Consider the following 20540-nt stretch of genomic DNA (forward strand, 5'->3'; position numbering starts at 1 on the left):
ATATACATACCCCAATGAAATGAACTGTATACAAATTTAAAGCAAAAAATAAAATAAAAAACTCATTTTATAATTTAAAGTGAATATATATATATATCATATTGTATATATGAAGAACTTACAAATTAAAAGAAAAATATACATATAGACAAAATTTATATATTTTTATGTTTTATGACAAAATTATAAATTTTTGGTGCTGTAAAAAAGACAATAATTGATCGTGTGTGTGATAGTTGAAAATATTATGAACAAAAATAAAAATGTACTTTCTCCATCCAATCATATATATTTATTAAGGGTGGAAATGTATATAATTATATGTCATGTACATAATTTATTTATTTATTTCTAGGTGTACATAATATATGCATTATTTTTATGAACTGTTCAGAAAAAAAAAATGGACAGCACTGGATTTTTTTTTTAACTATATTAATTATTACAATTATGCAATAAAAAATAATAGATAGATAGCTATTTTTCATATTTCAAGATATTTTTATTTTTTATTTTTTTTCTATATATTTTAAAAAAATTATTTTATGAGCAGTTTTAAAAAAAAATTGACCCCAAATTTTTATATCCCAATTCAAACACTCAACCGTTATATTTTTCGACAGACACATTTGTGTGTTTTAACCAAATATATTGTTAAAAAAAACAGTTAAATAAAAAAAATAAATTAATTGGTAAAATTTTGTGAATGTTATAAATATTTAAAATTAAGAATAATTCATAAAATATATATATACAACTTGTTTGTGTGCTTAGTCATTTGTCTATAGAATTATGCTAATTTATACAGGCAAATATATGATCATACATGTTTGCAAATATTAATTCAAAAAATGGTAAAAAAAATAATATAATAAAAAGTGGGTACATAAGAAAAAAGAAACAACCGGCATATAATATTCAAAATAACTATGACAATAAAAATAAAAATTTTCACGAATTAAAAATAAATAGTACTCGTTTTTTCACTTAACATTTTCTATATGATATAATATTTTCTCATCAAATTTGAAATTTATATATTTAAAATGGAGTCATATTCTAATAAGTTGTAAATGCAAACAATTAATGCATTTGTGCTTGCATACAAAATGAATGAATTTTTTGGGGTAATGATATGAATTATTTTACACTTAAATAAATTAAGAAGTTACATTTTTTCTTCCCATTTTTCGATATTGTTCTACTATTTTTTTTAATTATTTCAAGTTTGGTGTTAAGAAAAGAGGTGGAAATAAAATATATTAACATGCATGTAGCACACGCACATAAATTATATATTCTTTTGTTGACGTAGAATACAAATGCTGATGTTGTTAATATTGAATCAGAAAATATGGAAATACTTTTAATATAAAAAAATAAATTCCTTAATAGTTTTTTTTTTCATATAATTTTTTATAATTATTTTTTTTAATTTAAAAAAAATTCTAATTTTTATTTATATCTAATTGTGTCATATGTACAGAGTATACGAATGGAATTATCTTTGTAGATTTTTCAATTGTATGTTTCTTTACTTTTTAATATTTTGATAATTAAAAAAAAATTATGAATAATATGAAAATAAAGTCATATTTATCTTTTAAGTAGTTATATATACTTTCCGAATTTCATCCATATTTGTAATTGTATATGTACGTTCAGAATAAAAAATAATATCAAAGTTAATCTTATTTTATTAACAATTCATAAAAAAGAGAATAAGCAAAATCAGTCCATATATTAACACCGCCTTTGTCTTTATTCCTTTTCTCCTATTTTCAAATTTCCCTTTATTTGTTTGTTTCCTTTCATAGGAAAATGCCCATTAGCTAATGAAAACTCATGGGCAGAGATAAAAGACGAACGAGCCTTGCCATCATATATTCATGCAGTTGTATATGTATATGCTCGTTGTGTGTAGTCAGACTAAGCAGAGAATAAACAATTAGAGATGCCATAAAAGCTTATTAAACAAAATCAGTTCATTTACAAGTATAGAGAAACTACAATAAAGACTTAAAACCTTTCATACAAATAAATGGAAATTCAAATTATAACAGTTTAATAACATGCTATGCTCAATAACTTGATACAATGTTAATAAATTATACTTATCAGCATTCTACATGCACATGCCATAATAAAACGATGTAAATTATTTATTAACATTTTTGGCTAGTTTCAAAGAAAATGCTTCATAGCAAGAGTGGTGAAATGCGAATGCTTATTAAAAAAATAGCAGAACCGTTTTCATCCCATTCCATACAAAAGAATAAATATATGAAGAATAGATTCTCAACAGAAAGAAAAATATTAATATATGAATATGTGCATGAAGATGATTGCTTTTTATCAAAAAAAAGTAACTCCATTAAATCTATTATGAATTATAATTATGTTAATAAAAAAATTAATGAAATAAATTATATTATAAAAAATTATAACAAAATTAACACATTAAATAAAGACAAAATAATAGATAACTTATATATTTTATGTGTCAAGGGAAATATAGGTTTATCTGATGAAAGGATAATATACTATGTTAATAATGTATTAGAATATATTAATAAATATATAAATCATAATGATGATATAATTGTTTCGTCTCAATCTGATATTTCAGAAAAGAATGCCCCCCAAAATTATTTAACTGATGAAAATAAAAATGGGTGTGATCAAAAAAATATTCTTGATATAGAACGGTATATAAAATTTTTAAAAGTTTTAAGAGTATTAAATATAGAAAATAGTTTTAATAATTTATTAAAATATGTTAGTAAAAATATTCATTTTTTTCATATTGACATAGTTCGAAAAATATCAGTAAATCATAAATTTAATGATGATCAGAATTTTTTTTTTAAAGACGTATTAAATTATATACACACTATCATACAATGTAATAATAATATATATTATAAAGAAATAAAAAATATAAATATATGTTTAAATGTTTGTACGAACTTTTTTTTTGCAAAAAAGTTATCAAAAAAAAAAGCTACTTATCATTTTGTAGAAAATTATGACATTGTCTATATGTACAACCTGAACTATATATATATGAATCACATAATTGTGATTGGGACAATATTAGATGGAAATAAAATAAACAATGAAGAAGAAACCGTAGCAAATATTAACCTGCACATACACAATGGAAGAGGAGAAAAAAATACACACACACAAACGCCCGATATTAATAATATTACCTTTCCTACCAGCACAAGCAATGGACCAGACACATATATGAATGACAAACTTTGTAAAGATAGCCACAAAAATGATGAACATTTTTCAACTGAAATGAAAATGCAAAATAACATGGAAAAAATAGAAATTGATACAAAATATATCGATGATTTCGATTTTAATTACAATTTGGTTGATACTATTTATGTGGCATATAAATATTACACATATTTAGGAATGAAAAAAAAAAAAAAAAAAGAAGCTAGCTATAGTGATAATAATGAACATGGTCATAATTTTTTTTTTTGTTTACCAGACATAAAAAAATATATCACAAATATTGTTTGTAATTTTATTAACATAATAAATAGAGATATAACAGGGGGTAAATTAAAAAATATAAAAAAAATAATCTTATCATTAGAAAGAATAAATGAATTAGTTACCTCATTTGATATCCCTTTTAAATTAGATCCTTTTTTAGTTTATCATTGTAATATTTTATTGGCTAGTAAAATAGATCTAACGGTTTTAGACAACATAAAAATATTGGGGCTTTTAAGAAATGTAATCAAAAGAGAAACTAAAAATTTGGAAAAGAAAAAAAGTAGTAACACTGTGTGTAACGATTACATAACAGACTTAAGTACCAGTTTAGAAAACAAAAATAAAAATGATGAAAACAATGGTAGTGGTAAAAATATCGATAGTAATCCTATTATAAAAATATCATCACTTTTGAGCTATGAAAACGAAGTAAACAAAAGGATTGATAACTCTCTTTTTGATAACATGATTAAACTAATTTTTGACAATTTAAAGAATTGTTTGCATAATTGTCAAAGTAACGATTTATGCCTTTTAATACCCATGGTTTATGAATTTCATAAATATATGGATGAAGAAATAAAAAATATATTAACTGTTCAGGTAATATTTAATAAGGATAATATAAATCAAGATAATATAATAAATATATTGAGAGTATTTTCAAAAATTAAATATAAAAATGAAGCTATTGATAAGTTTTTGTATAATCGTATGAAAATATTTAATACTGGTTGTAGTGATAGTAATAATTCTTTTTCTCATGACATGCCAGAGGAATATATGAGGAATGGTGGATTTTCATACCCTAAAAATTTTTACTTATTTTTTTATTATAAAAGTAAAAATAAATTATTTAGTTATAAAGATATTTATTATATTGAAAATTATATCCAAAAGAATTTTTTTGAAATGAATATAAAAGATTTTCTTTATGTTTTATTAATATATTATAAAAATTGTATATTTTTATTACCACAATTGTTGCTTAAAATTGCTGTTATTTTTAATAATGCAAAAAAAAATATATCTCATGATGATTTATTGTTTTGTCTATTTTTACTTTCAAAAAATTATTACTTATTATCAATGGACAGTAACAATAGTAGCATATTTGCACACATGGATGAAGAAGAGAATAATATTTATTTAAATAAAATGAACATGTTCAGAAAAAATAAATACAACCAACATCATATCGATAATTTTATAAATATAATTAATGATATTTTGTCATACCTTTACGATGATAAAATGATTAATTATAAACCATATCAATTAGAATATAATAATAATGTAGAAGACAAAACAGTAAGTGATTTATATGAGACTAAGGAAAATCAAAAAGTAGACGATATGAGATCAAAAGAAATAAATCAAGGGGAAATAAACAAAGGAGATATATTATTGACACCTAATGATATGCTCAATGGGAACGAACAAATTAACGAGTTTAAGTGGGTATTCCAAAAATTAAAATATAACTTTATAATGATGAAAATATTTTATAATTTTTATTATTCTATTTTTAAAAATAATAAAAAAAATGAAAAAAAAATTCTGAACAGTCAGCATGAAAAATTTATATTATATTTATTTACCTGTTTTAATCAGAATTTTTCAAAAGACATTAAAGAAATAAAATATGTCTCATCCTTATTATATTATTTTAGCTATTTCAATATTTATTCATCGTCTTATTTCGATAAGCAAATGTTGTATATATTACAAAACTGCGAATTTGATGACCATAAAATAGTAGCAAATATGTTGTTAAGTTATGTTTTTATCAATAAAGAAATACAAAGTGATATTAAAAAACATATTAAGGAATATATTATAAAAAATTTTGAACATTTCAATAAAAATGATGCAATTTTATGTTTTAAACATAGTAATTATTTTTTAAATTTACAAAAAACAGAAGATATAGACAAATCCAATGATCATATTCTATTCATTAAACTTTTAAATTTTTTAGTGTCAAATCTTGAAAAATATAAACCTCAACATTATTTATATATATATACAACTATTTGCAATAATTTTGTAAAGGAAAAAAGAATTTATATTAAATTATTTTATTATATGAACAAATTTGCCACACACTATAATTCTGACCAATTGTTCTTAATACTTTTTTACATGTACAAGACAGGTTATAGCAAGCCAAAAATTAGAAAAAAAATTAGAAATTTAATCCTATATTATCATAAAAAAAGAATGATTAACTTAAGTACCTATATCAAGTATATATTACCACTTGATGAATTCGGCATATATCATTTGTTTCCAATTAAGTTCCAGAACACCCTATATAATCAGGTACATTCACAATTTATTTCCCTTTCTCTACATATGTGAAAAATTATGAACGTTCATATAAAAAAAGAAAAATGTGTGCACACAAATATGCAATATGCAACAATTAATCATACACTATTAACGTATTTATTTTATTTTTTTGTAGCTTGGGGAAGATATAAAAACATATGTAAGAAAGCCACTTATGGATAATGAGGTAAAGGAAAATAAAAATGCAAAAATAATAATTTTACAATAGCATAAAAATGGATATGCTATTCTTTAGTAAACATGTCATACATTTTATTTCCCTTCCCCCTTTGCATATTATTATAGAACAATTCCGAAACGAATTTGAAAAATATTACACAAAAGGAACAAGTAAGCTTAATACATATAATATTAGTATTATTATAGTGTTATGAAAAATATATTTAAAATTTTTTTGCATTTATTTTAATTATGTATATGTTATATGTCTGCCCAAGATATGTTACATAATGTAATAGCGGCAATAATTGGAATAAAGTTTGATAAAAATTAATTGCTTCCATTCATTTTATTTTTTATTTGTTACTATCAGGAAAATAATGTACAGGATTATAAAAAGGAAGATAGTGGAGATGCCCCAATTTATGTTTTTGAACAAATGGTTAAAAATTATTGAAAATAGAAAGAGGGAAAATATTTATTTTTTCGTAATTTATAAATGTGTATGGCTATTCATTCTCATTAGTTTTTTTCACTAGCTTTTTTCACTGCTTTTCTCATTTGTTTTATCATTTTTTAATTAATACATATTTGGACAAACATGTTTATATTCCCTTTAATGCTTAAATTTTTTGAAATTCAAAAGTTTGATTTATTATAATTTTTTGTTATTTATAATTCGTATAATATTCGTACTTTAATTTTTTCCACTTATATTAAATTGGCATAAAATACAACATATTTTTTATTTTAATTTTTTTAATTAATGTTATTATAGTGCATATTACTATGCATATGATATTTCATATATGTTTTTTTCTTTCATTTAAAAATGATAATTAAATAAATATATATTATATAGATATATAGAACATTACTAATGTATGTTGTTTTAAATTAATTTTGAAAACATCAAATGAAAAAAGGGAACTTATCATTTTTTCAATCCCACATATTTATATATATTTTTTGATAGCCGCCCATTTTAATAATTTAGTATTTGTATGAGCATTAAGCATGTAAAAAAAAGAAAAAAAAATATTTTTTTATTTAAAAAATAATCAAATAATACAATTTTGACAAATATACGAATAATTATCCATTTTCAAAATAAAAGTAAAAGAAAAGTATAAATAACTAATAAAGCATATTGTACATATATAACAGTGGTAGTAAGGACTACATATTTATTATGGCCATTTTCAGACGCTTATATTTTATGAACAATATTATATAATAGCAAATTATACAACCTTTGAAAAAGGGATATATATATATAGGAAAAAATATACAACATGGATGACGAAATTAATGTGGGTTTAGGGGAAGATGTTTTATATGATGACATAGAAAATAAATATGACATTGTTGATATAAGTTCTAGTGAAGAAAATGATGATGAAAATAGTATTGAAGATAGTAAAGATCCTGAACAGATAGAATTAATAAAGTTTAAAGAAAAAAATATTTCATACTATAAAAAATTTTATGGAAATAAAAGCTTATATTGTGTTAATAGTTACAAAAAATGGATTTATTTTGGAAGTATAAATAATAAATGCTATTTATACAACAGTTTTGATTCTGATTTGAAATCCTTTGCTAATGGCATTGGATATAACAATCAGAATGGAATAAAATGTAACGAGATCGAGTTGGAAAGTTTAAAAAATCAGAAATATAGAGATACTGTGACAAATATAAAAATTTCAAAAGATTGTAAATATGTTGCTTTTTCTATATATAATGGTGATATATATGTATATGAAAATAATAATATGAACAGTTCAGAAGTATTAAATTATAATTTAAGTAATATAAAGAAAAATATAAATAATAGTAATTCATTGGTAAATATATATAATTGGGATATTAATCAGAATGTTACAAAAGAAGAATTAATAAATGAAGATATGAAATTTATAAATATTTTAAGTATAAATAATTCAGAAGATAAAAAAGATATAGAATATTTTATGTTCTGTCCATATAATGAAAATATTATTATAAGTATTTATTTAAATTCACCAAATATATATATATGGGATATATTTGAAAATACACCTATAAATATTGCACATACGATTGATGTACCAACATTTATAAATGTATGTAACTATGGAAATAATTTTTATCTAATATCTGGATTTGATAATGGGACAACAAATGTATATGATTATAATATATATAACTTAAAAAAAAAAGAAAATACAAATAAAAAGTTTGAAAAAAGAGAAAAAAAATGTTATCAAAGTATGGGGTCTAACCAACCTCGTCTTGTCAAAGAAATATTTGACGAAAGTAACGACACAAATAATGAAGGTGCATTAAAAACGAATTCTAGAAATATAAACAATAAATATTTATATAATGAAACGGTGCCCAATACACACAATATAATTAACAATGTTTTCGATGAAAATTGTAGTAATGATATACTATGTATTGATAATTGTATTACAAATGAAATATATTTAGCAACACATAAAAATATAATTAAATTATACAACATAAATACGAACAGTGTTGTTGGTATATATGATAATATGCACACCGATCTAGTAGATTACTGCTTGTTTAATAACAAAAAAAATAATTTATTTGCATCATCTTCATTAGATAATAATATTATAATATATGACTTTCAAAATAATAAATGTATTAACACATTTTGTGCTAACTATGATTTTAATATAACTGATACAAATAATAAAATGGAAAAGGGAATTAATTTTTTAAAATGGATAAATAGTAACTTACTTTTATTTTCAAGCTTAAATGGAAATATATATATTTATGATATAAGAACAAGAAAATGTATACATCAATTTTATTGTCATACTGATACTATTTTTAATATTAATTTATCTCTTCATTTATATCAGAATAAAAATATTTTGTCAATTTTAACAGCCAGTGATGATAACTCTTCAACTATGCATTTTTTTGATATGTCTATGTTCATATAATTAAAATAATATCTACATATATATAGCTAGCTGGCTAGCCAAATAATAATTTGTTCATAAATTTATGAATAATTTATTTATTCCTTATGTACAAACAATTTTTTTTTAATTTTTATGTTTTCGTATTTTTATAGAATGCACTATCGCTTTTTATTCTGCGGATAATTGTTGATATGTTCTATAAGTGTTGCTTTTCTTCATATGTCATGGGATAAAAATAAAAACTAAATTAGTAAAAATATATGATAGCTACTTGAAATGTGTTGCAATATTCGCGCAGGCTATTGCATGCACACATAACTCGATTGAGGAACGTGCTTGAAAAAGTTTGTTTTTAAAATATACATAAAAATTGTATATGCTGAAATAAGTTCTAGTGGTTTATCCACATTATTATTATTTAACAGGTTAACATAATAAATGTTATCAAAAATAGTATCATCATTGTTGTCAGTGGTATTATTTTGAGAATTCCCTTTGAAAGGCTCCCCATTTATTTCAGTCTCTTCAAAATAACTCCTAGAAATGTTAATACCTGTTTTGCTAACTGATGATGTATACATTTTTTCTATATTATTACAATTATCCATTATGAGAAAAACACCTTTTGCTTTGCTTATTAAATTTAAAAAAGTTATGTCTTGTTCAGAATTTTTTTTTTTATAATTAATATATAAGTCACTTTGGCTATTATATTTTAATAGCAATATTTTTCTTTGTTTAGCATATTTATGAAGTTCATATAAATTTGTATTTTTATATGGTATATCTAGTAAATAGCCTGATGAAGCACGTATAGTAAAAGGATGAAAAAAATCAATATTATAAATATTGTACATATTTGAATATTTATCAGAAAGACATTTTTTTATTTCATTGTCTGTTATTTCGTTAATTTTTTCATTTTCAATTTTTTTTTTTTTTTTATTGCTAGCTATTTTTATATCGTTAATATTAAATATGCATTGCCATTTTAACAAGAAACAGCTTCTTATTATTGTTCCTATATCACCATTGCATAAATATTCTATATCGTCATAACATGAATTTTTGTCTAAATGTAAATGAGAATCCTTTGAAGGTTTATCATTTATTAAATTGTTTGTCATGATTTCATGACATTGTGCATGTGTGTCGTCTTCAATTTTGTCACCCTGTTCAGTCTGGCAATTTGTAAATAAATGGTTGTGTGTGTTTTTTTTTTTATGACCTGTACAATTAATGTTGTAAAAGCATAAAGCCAAATGGGGTAAACCTACGTCGTCATAATAAAATTTATGCATTACCTCCGCTAATACACCATTTTTAAATGAATATAAGAATGCAAGTTTTTTTAAAAGTTTATTTGATAATAATATAAAATTATCATAAGAAATAAAATCTTTTAAATTATCAATACTATTTGTATATATTCTTGTAATATGATTTTGTTGTCTTTCCATTATAATTTTTTTATTTGTTAATAAAATTTTTTCTTGTTCTTCTCTATATTTTTGATTTGTGGCTAGCTTATATAAATGTATAAAAATTGGATGATTTTGCGATTTAATTATTTTTACTTTTTTCGATGAAAAAAATATTTTAAAAAAATGATCACTTCTTTTTTCATGTATAGTTAGATTGTTTTTTTTTTTATTATATAATAAGATATTATTTATGTTTTTATCTTTTGTATATTCAACAATAGCTCTACTCTTACTGTTGTTATTTTTGTGTTCCTTTTGGCTTGTACTTAGAGAAGACATTTTTTCTCCTACCATTAAGCTTGTATTTTTTTGTGTGTGTATTTTTTGTTCGTTAAAAATATTTTTATCATCCTTTTGTTCCATCGCTATTTCATCGTTGTCAATATTTTTCTTAAAATTGGTTTGACTTTCAAAATAGTCATTTTCTCCATTTTGGGAATTTACCACATTATCTTCTCTCCTTTCCTTCGATTTTTTATCAAAGGGAAAATTATTTTTTATTTTTTTTTTGGCATCACTATCCTTATTTTTTTTATATAACTTATGTTCCTGAACAATTTTTTTGTAAATTTGGCTAGTTAACATATCATTTCCATAATCTTCATTTTTTAGATTATCATATTTTTCTACATGAATTTTTATATTTTTTATTATTTTATTGATTTTATTTTGTTCAGTTTTAGATATAGGATCTAAGATATTATTATTTTTATCAAAGTTTGGAAACCCATCTTCCCTCTTTTCATGTTCTACATCCTTTACTTCGTTTTTTATTTTATCGTTTATATTATCAAGGGTTGAAAAAGAAAGTTTATAAATAATTCGTTCACACTCATTTCTTGAGTTCTTAAAAATGGAATTAAATGGAGTAGCCCATTGTGTATTTTGGCTTATTCGGCGATACAACATCATGAAATGTTGATGGAAAATTTATTTATTTTTTTTTATATATATCCATCAAATTGGCATTCCATTATTTTTTTTTTATCTTTTTCATTTTGTTGATAAAGGAAGTATAGTGATATATCTTATCATTTTCAACAAAAAAAATAATAATGCATTATCCGATGTTGGTAATAAATATTTTTTCACAAAATATTTCTAATCCTTTTTCTACAGATATAGTACGTGCATAAGAGCAAAATAAAAAAATAATTTTTTGGCACATCCTACAATAAGCCAATAATATATTTAAATATTTATTGTTTAAACTTTTTTATGGTAAGAAGTGTAAGAGAATTAAAAAAATATAAAATTGTTAATGTTTATCAAAAAAATTAATCGAAAAAAAAATCAAACTTGGGTAAATGGAATGGCAAAATTATATAACCATACAAATGTCTTTGCAATATATTGCCATCAAAATAGGGGGAAGCAAAGATAAGTAAATATAAGTAAAGATAAATATAAATAAATAAGTAGAATGAATGGGACATGGAATAGCTAAAACGGCATGCGGAGAAAGTAACAAAATGGTGTAAAACAAAGTCAGGTTTAAAATGAAAAAAGGAAACGAATAGGAAAAAAAAAAAAAAAAAAATTAAGATTAAAAACGAATCAAAGAAATATATACATTTCTTTGTTTAATGTAAGGGACAAATACATATATTTTTATGAATATTTTGATAATTAATAGATGGTTCAGAACTGTCTAGTTTTGTTAATAATTTATCATTTCGTAAAGATTGGCTACTAGCATAATTACTTTTTTTTTTAGAATATGCAATATGATATTTTGGGTGTAATTGATTATCCTTATTATTTAATAGGGTATTGCAATAATTAAAAGATTTTCCTAATTTACAAAAATTGGTTGTAACTAATATAAATATGATTATAACTATAACTAGATATATAAATGATAATAAAAAAAATGCATAAGCTAATTCAAAGGATGCATTTCCAATAGGTCTTAATGTAGTTAATTGAAAAAATTTTTTTGATTTCCAAGCTTTATCAGGCCATGTATTTTGTGTAAATGTTATTTTATAATTATCTCCAGGTTGTAAATCTTCTTCAATGATTCCATATGGTTTAATAAAAGATGATGTCATTGGTGGGGTAAACCAATTTTTATATTCATGTGAAAATGTATTTAACCATATTTTATATTTTTCAGAATTCTTTTTATGTTTTTTTAAATAAAAAAATAAATCATAATAATTAATAATAGGAAAATCTTTAATTTCTAAATTTGTATTTTTAACTGATAAACTTATCTTATCATTAAATACAGAAGCAGATATTAAACCACATGGAAATATTTTTTGATTTTTTTCTTCTTCTGTTAATACATTTACATCACACTTCTCTCCATCATATTTTGCAAAGGTATCATCATCTTCTACAATGACATTTTTTATTTTAGATTTATTTTTTATGTTTACATTTTTTGTTAATTCAGGAAGAGTTTGCCTCCCATTTATACATCGAAATTTGTAAAGGTCTTCTAAAGTTTTAATATGTTTACATCTTCGACCATCATGAATAGAATGTGATTCATCGGCTAAAAATTGTTTATAGTTATAATAGAAGTTTGATATTTTATAATATATATAAACTGGTTGTTTCATCTCTTTAGGAATTTCAAAAATTTTAAATTTACTATCAGAATCATATTCAATTGTTACTTCAACAACTTCTTGAGATTCATGATAGATATATAAACCGATTAAAAAAAAAATTATCGATAAAAAAAATAATATGACTACTGAAAATTGCCATTTATAAATATAATGAAAAGTTTTTATTCTCTTAAGTTCTTGTTGTTTAAAACGGTTCATTAGTTTGTTATACTTATCATTGTTGTAAAACTGTGTTCGTCTTCTTTTAACTAAATTTTCAGTTTTTTGGGACTTCAAAATTGAAATTTTTACGACATGATCAGCTTTATCAGCCTTGTCAGCCTTGTCAGCCTTGTCAGCCTTATCAGCTTTGTCGACTTGATCATTTTGAAAGGAGACTAGTTTTTTTGCTTTTTTGGGTTGTTCCTTTCCATTATCTGCTTCATCATTTAATGCCCTACCATGTACAGGCTCAGTGATATATTTTCTCTGACCTACACAATTTTGATATATCTCTTCGCATGCAGTATGATTAATAAATATCAGAGAATCGTTATTATCGTCGGTAGTTTCCATTTAACTTTTTTTTTTTATTAAAAACTTTTTGTAGAATATGATGCACACACATTTAGAGAAACAAAAGTCGACGGCGTTGGAAGTTGAATGATGCTTTTATGAAATAAAGGAAGTAGCAAAAGTTGAAAAGGTTGGAAAACGTGGAAAAGGTTAGAAAAAAAAACAGTAGGAAAAATTAACAAAAATAAAATAAATATCTATATCATAGTATTATGAATATATATACAAACGGTAAAATAAAATATTACCATCCATTTTTTCATTCTTTTTTTAATTTATAATATAAATCTACTTAAAATGTTTAACTATATACAATGGAAATTTTTAATTTCTGTATATAATACTGTTTTTTTTTTTTTTTTTTTTTTTAATTTTAATTGATTTTAAACATTTTTCAAAATCAAAAATAAAATATATGATATTGCATATGTTTATGTTATAAGTAGGAAGAAAAAAGGAATGAAAATATTCTACGAAAAATATATTTTATCGTATGCATAAGTGAAGAGTGGTATTTTTTTTTTCGTTTTTTTATTTTGTATTTTTATTTTTCGTTATTTTCGTTTCCCGTTTTTTGCCCCACCTGCAGTTGAGCAATTCAAGGCTGTCGCTGAAAGGGAGTGATAAGTAAAAAAGTTTGAAAATGTAAAATAAAAAAATAAAATAAAAAAATAAAAATAAAATAAAAATATAAACCCCATAACGTTGGTTCCCCTATGTAGGAAATTTCCGTCATACCGCATGCTTATTTTTATAAAAAAATTCGAAAAATTTCCAACCGCTTTAAATAATAAATTTTAAAAAAGGAATATCGAACTACCAAATGTACATATACGATAGTAGTTGGTTTACTAGCTTAGCCAACACAAAATGTATTTTCATTTTTTATTATTTTTATAACTATATCATATTAAAAGTTTTATTTTTTTAAGCCTTATATATAATACTCATCCAAGCAATATGCATAATGAAGTAGTGGCAATTTTTTGAAAATTTGAATCGTTCGACAAAACGAAACTGTTATGAAGTAGTATATAATATAGAGAGTTACAAATAAATAGTGGCTACATATTTTATTGTTATACTGTTCAATAAAGCATGACTATCAACCAAACCATACATACTTTAAATCATGCATAGTTATGTATAAATAAACATATAAATATGTGAAAAATCTTAGTTTTTATTTTTTTCTTTGTAAAATGAAATAACATGATATGCATTCTCATTATGTAAAACCCTTTTAGGCAACGTATTAAACATTTCGAAATCTTTTATATAATTCTTTTTAAATGTATTATAAATAGTTGACATATGTTTTAAAGAATCATAATGAATCTTATCAGTTTCATTATTTTCTTTGCTTTTTTTTTTTTGTGAATCTCCTAAAAATTTTATTTGAACTCCTGACAAAAGAGAAATGCATATGCTAAACACAGTGTAATCAATTATTTCGTTTGTCAACGAGTCAGAATTATTTTCATTTTTCTCTTTACAATCCTTCATGTTTAAAAAAAAGTAATATATTGCAAAACCTTAAGTCTTTAACTATTCTTAAATTAAAAAAAAAAACATTTTATAATGTATAGGTAGAATACATGTGCTTGCTATGCACTTGCCTCGGTTGCCTATTTCTCATTGTTATGTTTATTTCCTTACTGTTCACGCATAAACGGTCTAACCCAAGTAAGTTCTTTACTAAAATTTGGAAGGAACAAAATAAATATGACTATATTATGTGCATACAAAAAGAATAATTTTTTATCTCTATTTATTATGCATTCTCAAAAATGGGAAATGACACTTTAAAAGTTAAAGCAAAAATGTGGGCATATAAAGGGAGATGCTGAAAATTTTCGAAGCGAAAATTGGAACTTATAAAAATTACGTCATAAAAATTGTCATAGATAATTTTAAAAAAACGTGGAAAAAAACGTGGAAAAAATAACGTTATCTTATATTTTCTAAAAATATTATGCACATTAAAATTTTTATAGGCTGAACATTTTTGATGTTATTTTTTTATAAATATTTATTAAATTATAGGAACGGAAAATGGAAAAATAGTAATCGTTATATAACAAATGCATAGCGTTTAAACGATAAAATCGAATTAATTTATATACTGTTTATCATATTTACTATATCCGATTCTGAATATTTTACAGTCACATAATTATTCATGCCTATTTTACAAAGCGTTATTTTCCCATAATTATCGGTGCTCTATAAAATAAATATTTTTGTATGTTATTTTTAAATGGGTTTATATATAATTCATTTTTTAAAAGCATTTAAAAAAATATAAAAGCATTTAAAAACATTTAAAAAATAATTTTTTATAATAATCTTTAAATATATTTATTCACAACACTTTCCAGCAAAATTGCAAAAAAACTTTTTAAAATTTTCTGCATACACAGTAAGAGTTCTCTTGTAACGTTAAAAATTTTTTTATTTTTATTTTTTAATTTATAATTTATAATTTTATTTTAATTAACAATATTCACAATGACAACTCCACGAGATGATATCCAATTCCTTAAAATGGGCGATATAAAAAATATCGACTTAAAGGGAATGACTAAAGAAGAAAGGTATGGTATATGGAAAAGAATCCCAAAGGTTGAATTACATTGCCATTTAGATTTAACTTTTTCCGGAGAGTTTTTTTTAAAATGGGCTAGGAAATATAATTTACAACCCGACATGTCAGATGAAGAAGTCCTTGAGCATTATCTATTTACTAAAGAAGGTAGTTCCTTAGCTGAATTTATTAGAAAAGCAATAAGTGTTTCCAATATATATAGAGATTATGAAATCTTAGAGGACTTAGCAAAATCTGCAGTTATAGAAAAATATAAAGAAGGTGTTGTTTTAATGGAGTTCCGTTATTCACCAACTTTTGTTTCATCAATGCATGGATTAGATGTAGAATTAATTCACAAAGCATTTGTTAAAGGTATTAAAAATGCCACCGACATGTTAGATAATAAAATACATGTTGCGTTAATATGTATTAGTGACACTGGTCATGCAGCTGCAAGTATTAAACATTCCGGAGACTTTGCAATTAAACATAAACATGATTTTGTTGGATTTGATCATGGTGGTCGTGAAATCGATTTAAAGGATCATAAAGAAGTTTATCATACAGTAAGGGATCATGGTTTACATCTAACTGTACATGCAGGAGAAGATGCTACATTACCAAACTTAAATACTTTATATACAGCAATAAACATTTTAAATGTAGAAAGAATCGGTCATGGTATAAGAGTTTCAGAATCAGAAGAACTTATTGAATTAGTTAAAAAAAATGATATTTTATTAGAAGTCTGTCCTATATCTAACCTTTTATTAAATAACGTTAAGTCTATGGACACACATCCAATTAGACAGCTTTATGATGCCGGTGTTAAAGTATCTGTAAATTCAGATGATCCTGGAATGTTTTTAACAGATATAAATGATAATTATGATAGATTGTTTGTTCATCTAAATTTTACATTAGAAGAATTTATGAAAATGAATCATTGGGCTCTTGAAAAATCATTTGTTAGTGATGAAGTTAAAAACAAAATTAAAAGTTTGCACTTTTAATCCATAAAAAATACTTGTAAAAAATGACAAGGCATATATTTTTTATTGATAAAATTATATGCAATTGTGTATAGCTCCAAGTGCTTATTTTCATTTTTATATAAGCATATATAAGGTACGAAGTAAATAGGAGACTTAATTATGTATTATTTAAAACCCACAATTTCGACCAAAGCATGCCGAACGATTATCTTTTTATCGAAAGTGTGTTTTGAGTTCGTTTTCAAAGAGTGTTAAAAATGGATTGCATTCAAACGTTCCATGCTTTGCTTTGTATTTGCCATTCTTTGTATTTCCCATCTTTGTATTATTTTAAAAAAAAAAAAAAAAACATGTGCATGTGCAATATTGTATAATTGCTCGTCTATTGTAAATTTCGAATATTGTGGATTTTTATTCGAATTTCACACATTTGGAATAAATAATTATAAAACTTTTATTTTTTAAAGTATCCTATTGTGTACAAATTGGTGTGCAAAATTAGTATACCTTTGCTTTGTCCTTTTTTTATTTTAAAAAAAAATAGCTATCTCAAGGTTAGTCATAATTTTTAGACTTTATAGCTTGTTTGAATTTCTTCTCGAAAAAAATTATTACTTGAATTATCTTCATTTTGTTCTACCTGTTTATCACATTTTCGTGACTCTTTATGTTTATGCTTGCGAGAGGAACTATGTCTTTTTCTGTTTTCTCTAATCAGTTGTCTTAATTCTTTTCGATCAATATCGCTACCTCTTATTCTGTTGTTCAAACCCAATTTCGAATAATTATATTTATAATGAGAATTATAATTAATATAAGAATATTTTTTTTGTTTTTTCTTTATTTTATTTGTTTTCCAATTTTTCATAATTTTAATTAAATTAAATTGATCGTTTAAAACATATCGATATAATATAAAAGATAATAAAATAATTAGCAGAACAATAATAATATAACATGTGACTAGCCAATTACTACATCCTTCTTCTGGATATGAATAAACATTATATTTTTTTTCTATAACATTTTCTGATTCTATTTTTTTAATAAATAATATTTTAGCATCCCAATTAGTAAGATAATGCAGTCTATTTTGAAATAAGGAAAACATTTGATTACCTGAATATATTTTTTTTCTATCATTTATTGAAAAAGAATTATAATTTTTAAAAGCTAGCTGTATTAATTTATATCCATTAGGAGTTATTTTTTCTAACTTTTCGATATCTCTTTTATTTATTTTTGATCCAAAACCAAGGGTCCGTCTTTTAAAATAATTATTTGAGTTGCTATAAGACTCTCCTAAAATTTCGACTAATTCATTTTGTATTAATTTATGGTCTTTATATTCAAATCCGTCTAGCGATTTTGAATAAACAGGTTTTATTAACAGGTTAATAATATTTTTTTTTATTACACTAATTTTTGTTTCTGTTAATATTTTTACCATCAAAATTAATATAACAGTTTGATCATCGAAAGGCTCGGCTTGAATATTCTCTGCATATTTTTCTTCAAATGCATTTTGGATATTCAAGTTGGGAATATTTTGTAGGTTATTATTTTGTAAATTATCTTTTTCGAATTTGTTACCCTCTTTATTTTCTACTATCTCATCTTCAAACAGTAGCAAATTATCCACATTATATTTGTCTTTATTAAATTCATCATATGTATATATGTTACTATCATTTTCATTAAAGTTTCCATTTTGATTGTTCATATAAATAAACTTTTTTAATATTATCGATGTACTGGAGTAGTATCCATTTCCTAAATGAAAATACGAGTTTAATATTAATTCTAATTCAATAAAATTAAATAAATTTTCGATTTGCGGAAAATTATGAGCATGGTTAATTCCAAATTCAATTTGTACAAATAAATTATGACTTGTTAATAAATTTATACATTTTTTGAAATAAAATTTTGGAAAAAATAATCCAAAATCCTGAACATGCAATAATTTATTACTTTTTTTGTCTAAATATAAATATCCATTAATGGTTACAGTAACTGCTTTATCTAATTCTATATTTATATCATTATTTTCATTTATTGTATAAAGGTTGTTATTATTTAAATATTTTATATATCTATTTATTCCCTTTTTTATAATTTCAGACATAGATTCATTTATTATATTTTTAAATGTTTCGTTTATTTTATTGCTTTCTTCTATATTGCTTGTTAATAAATTTATTAAACGACTAGCGTTTTTTATATTCAAAATTATTATTTCGCTTTGTATATTTTTTAAAAGTTCGTCCTTATTTAAAACATTTAAATAAATTCGATATTCTCTTACTAAACCAATGTCATTACTTAATTTTAATAATTTTAAATTATCTGTCTTATTACAAACTACAATATTGGAAAATATTTTAAATAAATATTCGGAATGTAATGCATAATTTATTGCATATATCATACAACTGATACATGTTATTGGGAGTTTTTTTGAAGGCAATGTTCTAAAAACAGCTAGCGAACATTTTTCCGATGTTAACATATGACAATAATTTTCTTCATTCCAGCACTCTTTAGAAATTAAATCCATCCAACTGAAATATTTAGTATCCCCATTTTGTATATCTCTTCGTATGTTTTGCAGCTGTAAGGGGAATAGCAATATAAATAAGTGAAGGTATATACATATATTTTTTCACCACACTTTGCTCAACGAATGGAAAAAAATATGAACATGCATGTATAAATTACCCCTTGCACAACATTTTTTATATCTTGAATAGAATAGCTGTTTTGTTTTTTTACAACATCCGATTTGGCTAGCTCTTCATTATATAAATAAATAATAGCATCAATAACTTTTTCATATTTTATATTTTGGGTAAAATTTTCCAACAAATATGGAACTTGTAATTGTATTAATAAAAAAAAAGCTAGTCGACTATTCTCATTCAGGTTGTCTATTTTGCTTTGATTATTTTCTTCACCTCCTACATAAATCTGACATAAAAAATGAAATCATATGAGCATATTATAGGGGTACACACATATGCATATTATATATATATTTTTTGCTATACCAAGATTGGAAAAATCAGAAAACAAAACAAAGGAACATACTTAAATAAAAAATGCTTCTTCATGCTTTTATTGTTTCAATCATAAGACCAAAGCAACATATTCATGCTTTTCATCATCTTATAAATAAATATAAAAACAAACACATTTTCACTTATCAATACAAATAATTACATTAATATGAACATATAAAAGAATTTTTAATATGCCTTATTTTATCAATTAAAATATGATTGATAATTTTTTTTAATTTCTCTTTCTCTGTATTTTGTATATTATGAAAGACAAATAATTCA

The 20540-nt window shown here is 22.9% G+C and overlaps 7 protein-coding genes across 7 annotated transcripts; 3 read left to right on the top strand and 4 right to left on the bottom strand.

The window, feature by feature from the left end:
• Positions 1 to 2193: 2193 nt before the first annotated feature.
• Positions 2194 to 6493, top strand: PCHAS_0513200 (conserved Plasmodium protein, unknown function; the record flags this gene model as incomplete). The annotated part of the gene is made up of 4 exons (XM_016800163.1): positions 2194 to 5847; positions 5993 to 6043; positions 6163 to 6207; positions 6410 to 6493. 4 exons carry the CDS (start codon positions 2194 to 2196, stop codon positions 6491 to 6493), a joined length of 3834 nt encoding a protein of 1277 aa, XP_016655200.1.
• An 838-nt stretch (positions 6494 to 7331) lies between these two features.
• Positions 7332 to 9005, top strand: PCHAS_0513300 (WD repeat-containing protein, putative; the record flags this gene model as incomplete). Its single annotated transcript, XM_735866.2, has 1 exon — positions 7332 to 9005. One exon carries the CDS (start codon positions 7332 to 7334, stop codon positions 9003 to 9005), a length of 1674 nt encoding a protein of 557 aa, XP_740959.2.
• A 281-nt stretch (positions 9006 to 9286) lies between these two features.
• Positions 9287 to 11383, bottom strand: PCHAS_0513400 (conserved protein, unknown function; the record flags this gene model as incomplete). The annotated part of the gene is made up of 1 exon (XM_016800164.1): positions 9287 to 11383. One exon carries the CDS (start codon positions 11381 to 11383, stop codon positions 9287 to 9289), a length of 2097 nt encoding a protein of 698 aa, XP_016655201.1.
• A 671-nt stretch (positions 11384 to 12054) lies between these two features.
• PCHAS_0513500 (LEM3/CDC50 family protein, putative) lies at positions 12055 to 13611 on the bottom strand (the record flags this gene model as incomplete). The annotated part of the gene is made up of 1 exon (XM_738435.1): positions 12055 to 13611. One exon carries the CDS (start codon positions 13609 to 13611, stop codon positions 12055 to 12057), a length of 1557 nt encoding a protein of 518 aa, XP_743528.1.
• A 1176-nt stretch (positions 13612 to 14787) lies between these two features.
• Positions 14788 to 15117, bottom strand: PCHAS_0513600 (conserved Plasmodium protein, unknown function; the record flags this gene model as incomplete). The annotated part of the gene is made up of 1 exon (XM_016800165.1): positions 14788 to 15117. One exon carries the CDS (start codon positions 15115 to 15117, stop codon positions 14788 to 14790), a length of 330 nt encoding a protein of 109 aa, XP_016655202.1.
• Positions 15118 to 16122: 1005 nt separating this feature from the next.
• PCHAS_0513700 (adenosine deaminase, putative) lies at positions 16123 to 17214 on the top strand (the record flags this gene model as incomplete). The annotated part of the gene is made up of 1 exon (XM_737659.1): positions 16123 to 17214. One exon carries the CDS (start codon positions 16123 to 16125, stop codon positions 17212 to 17214), a length of 1092 nt encoding a protein of 363 aa, XP_742752.1.
• Positions 17215 to 17764: 550 nt separating this feature from the next.
• PCHAS_0513800 (conserved Plasmodium protein, unknown function) lies at positions 17765 to 20309 on the bottom strand (the record flags this gene model as incomplete). Its single annotated transcript, XM_016800166.1, has 3 exons — positions 17765 to 19810; positions 19918 to 20166; positions 20247 to 20309. The coding sequence occupies 3 exons, from the start codon at positions 20307 to 20309 to the stop codon at positions 17765 to 17767; spliced, it is 2358 nt and encodes a 785-aa protein (XP_016655203.1).
• Between the last annotated feature and the right edge of the window lie 231 nt (positions 20310 to 20540).

The sequence above is a fragment of the Plasmodium chabaudi genome (genome assembly GCF_900002335.3).
Source record: "Plasmodium chabaudi chabaudi strain AS genome assembly, chromosome: 5".
In the NCBI taxonomy this organism is placed as follows: domain Eukaryota; phylum Apicomplexa; class Aconoidasida; order Haemosporida; family Plasmodiidae; genus Plasmodium; species Plasmodium chabaudi.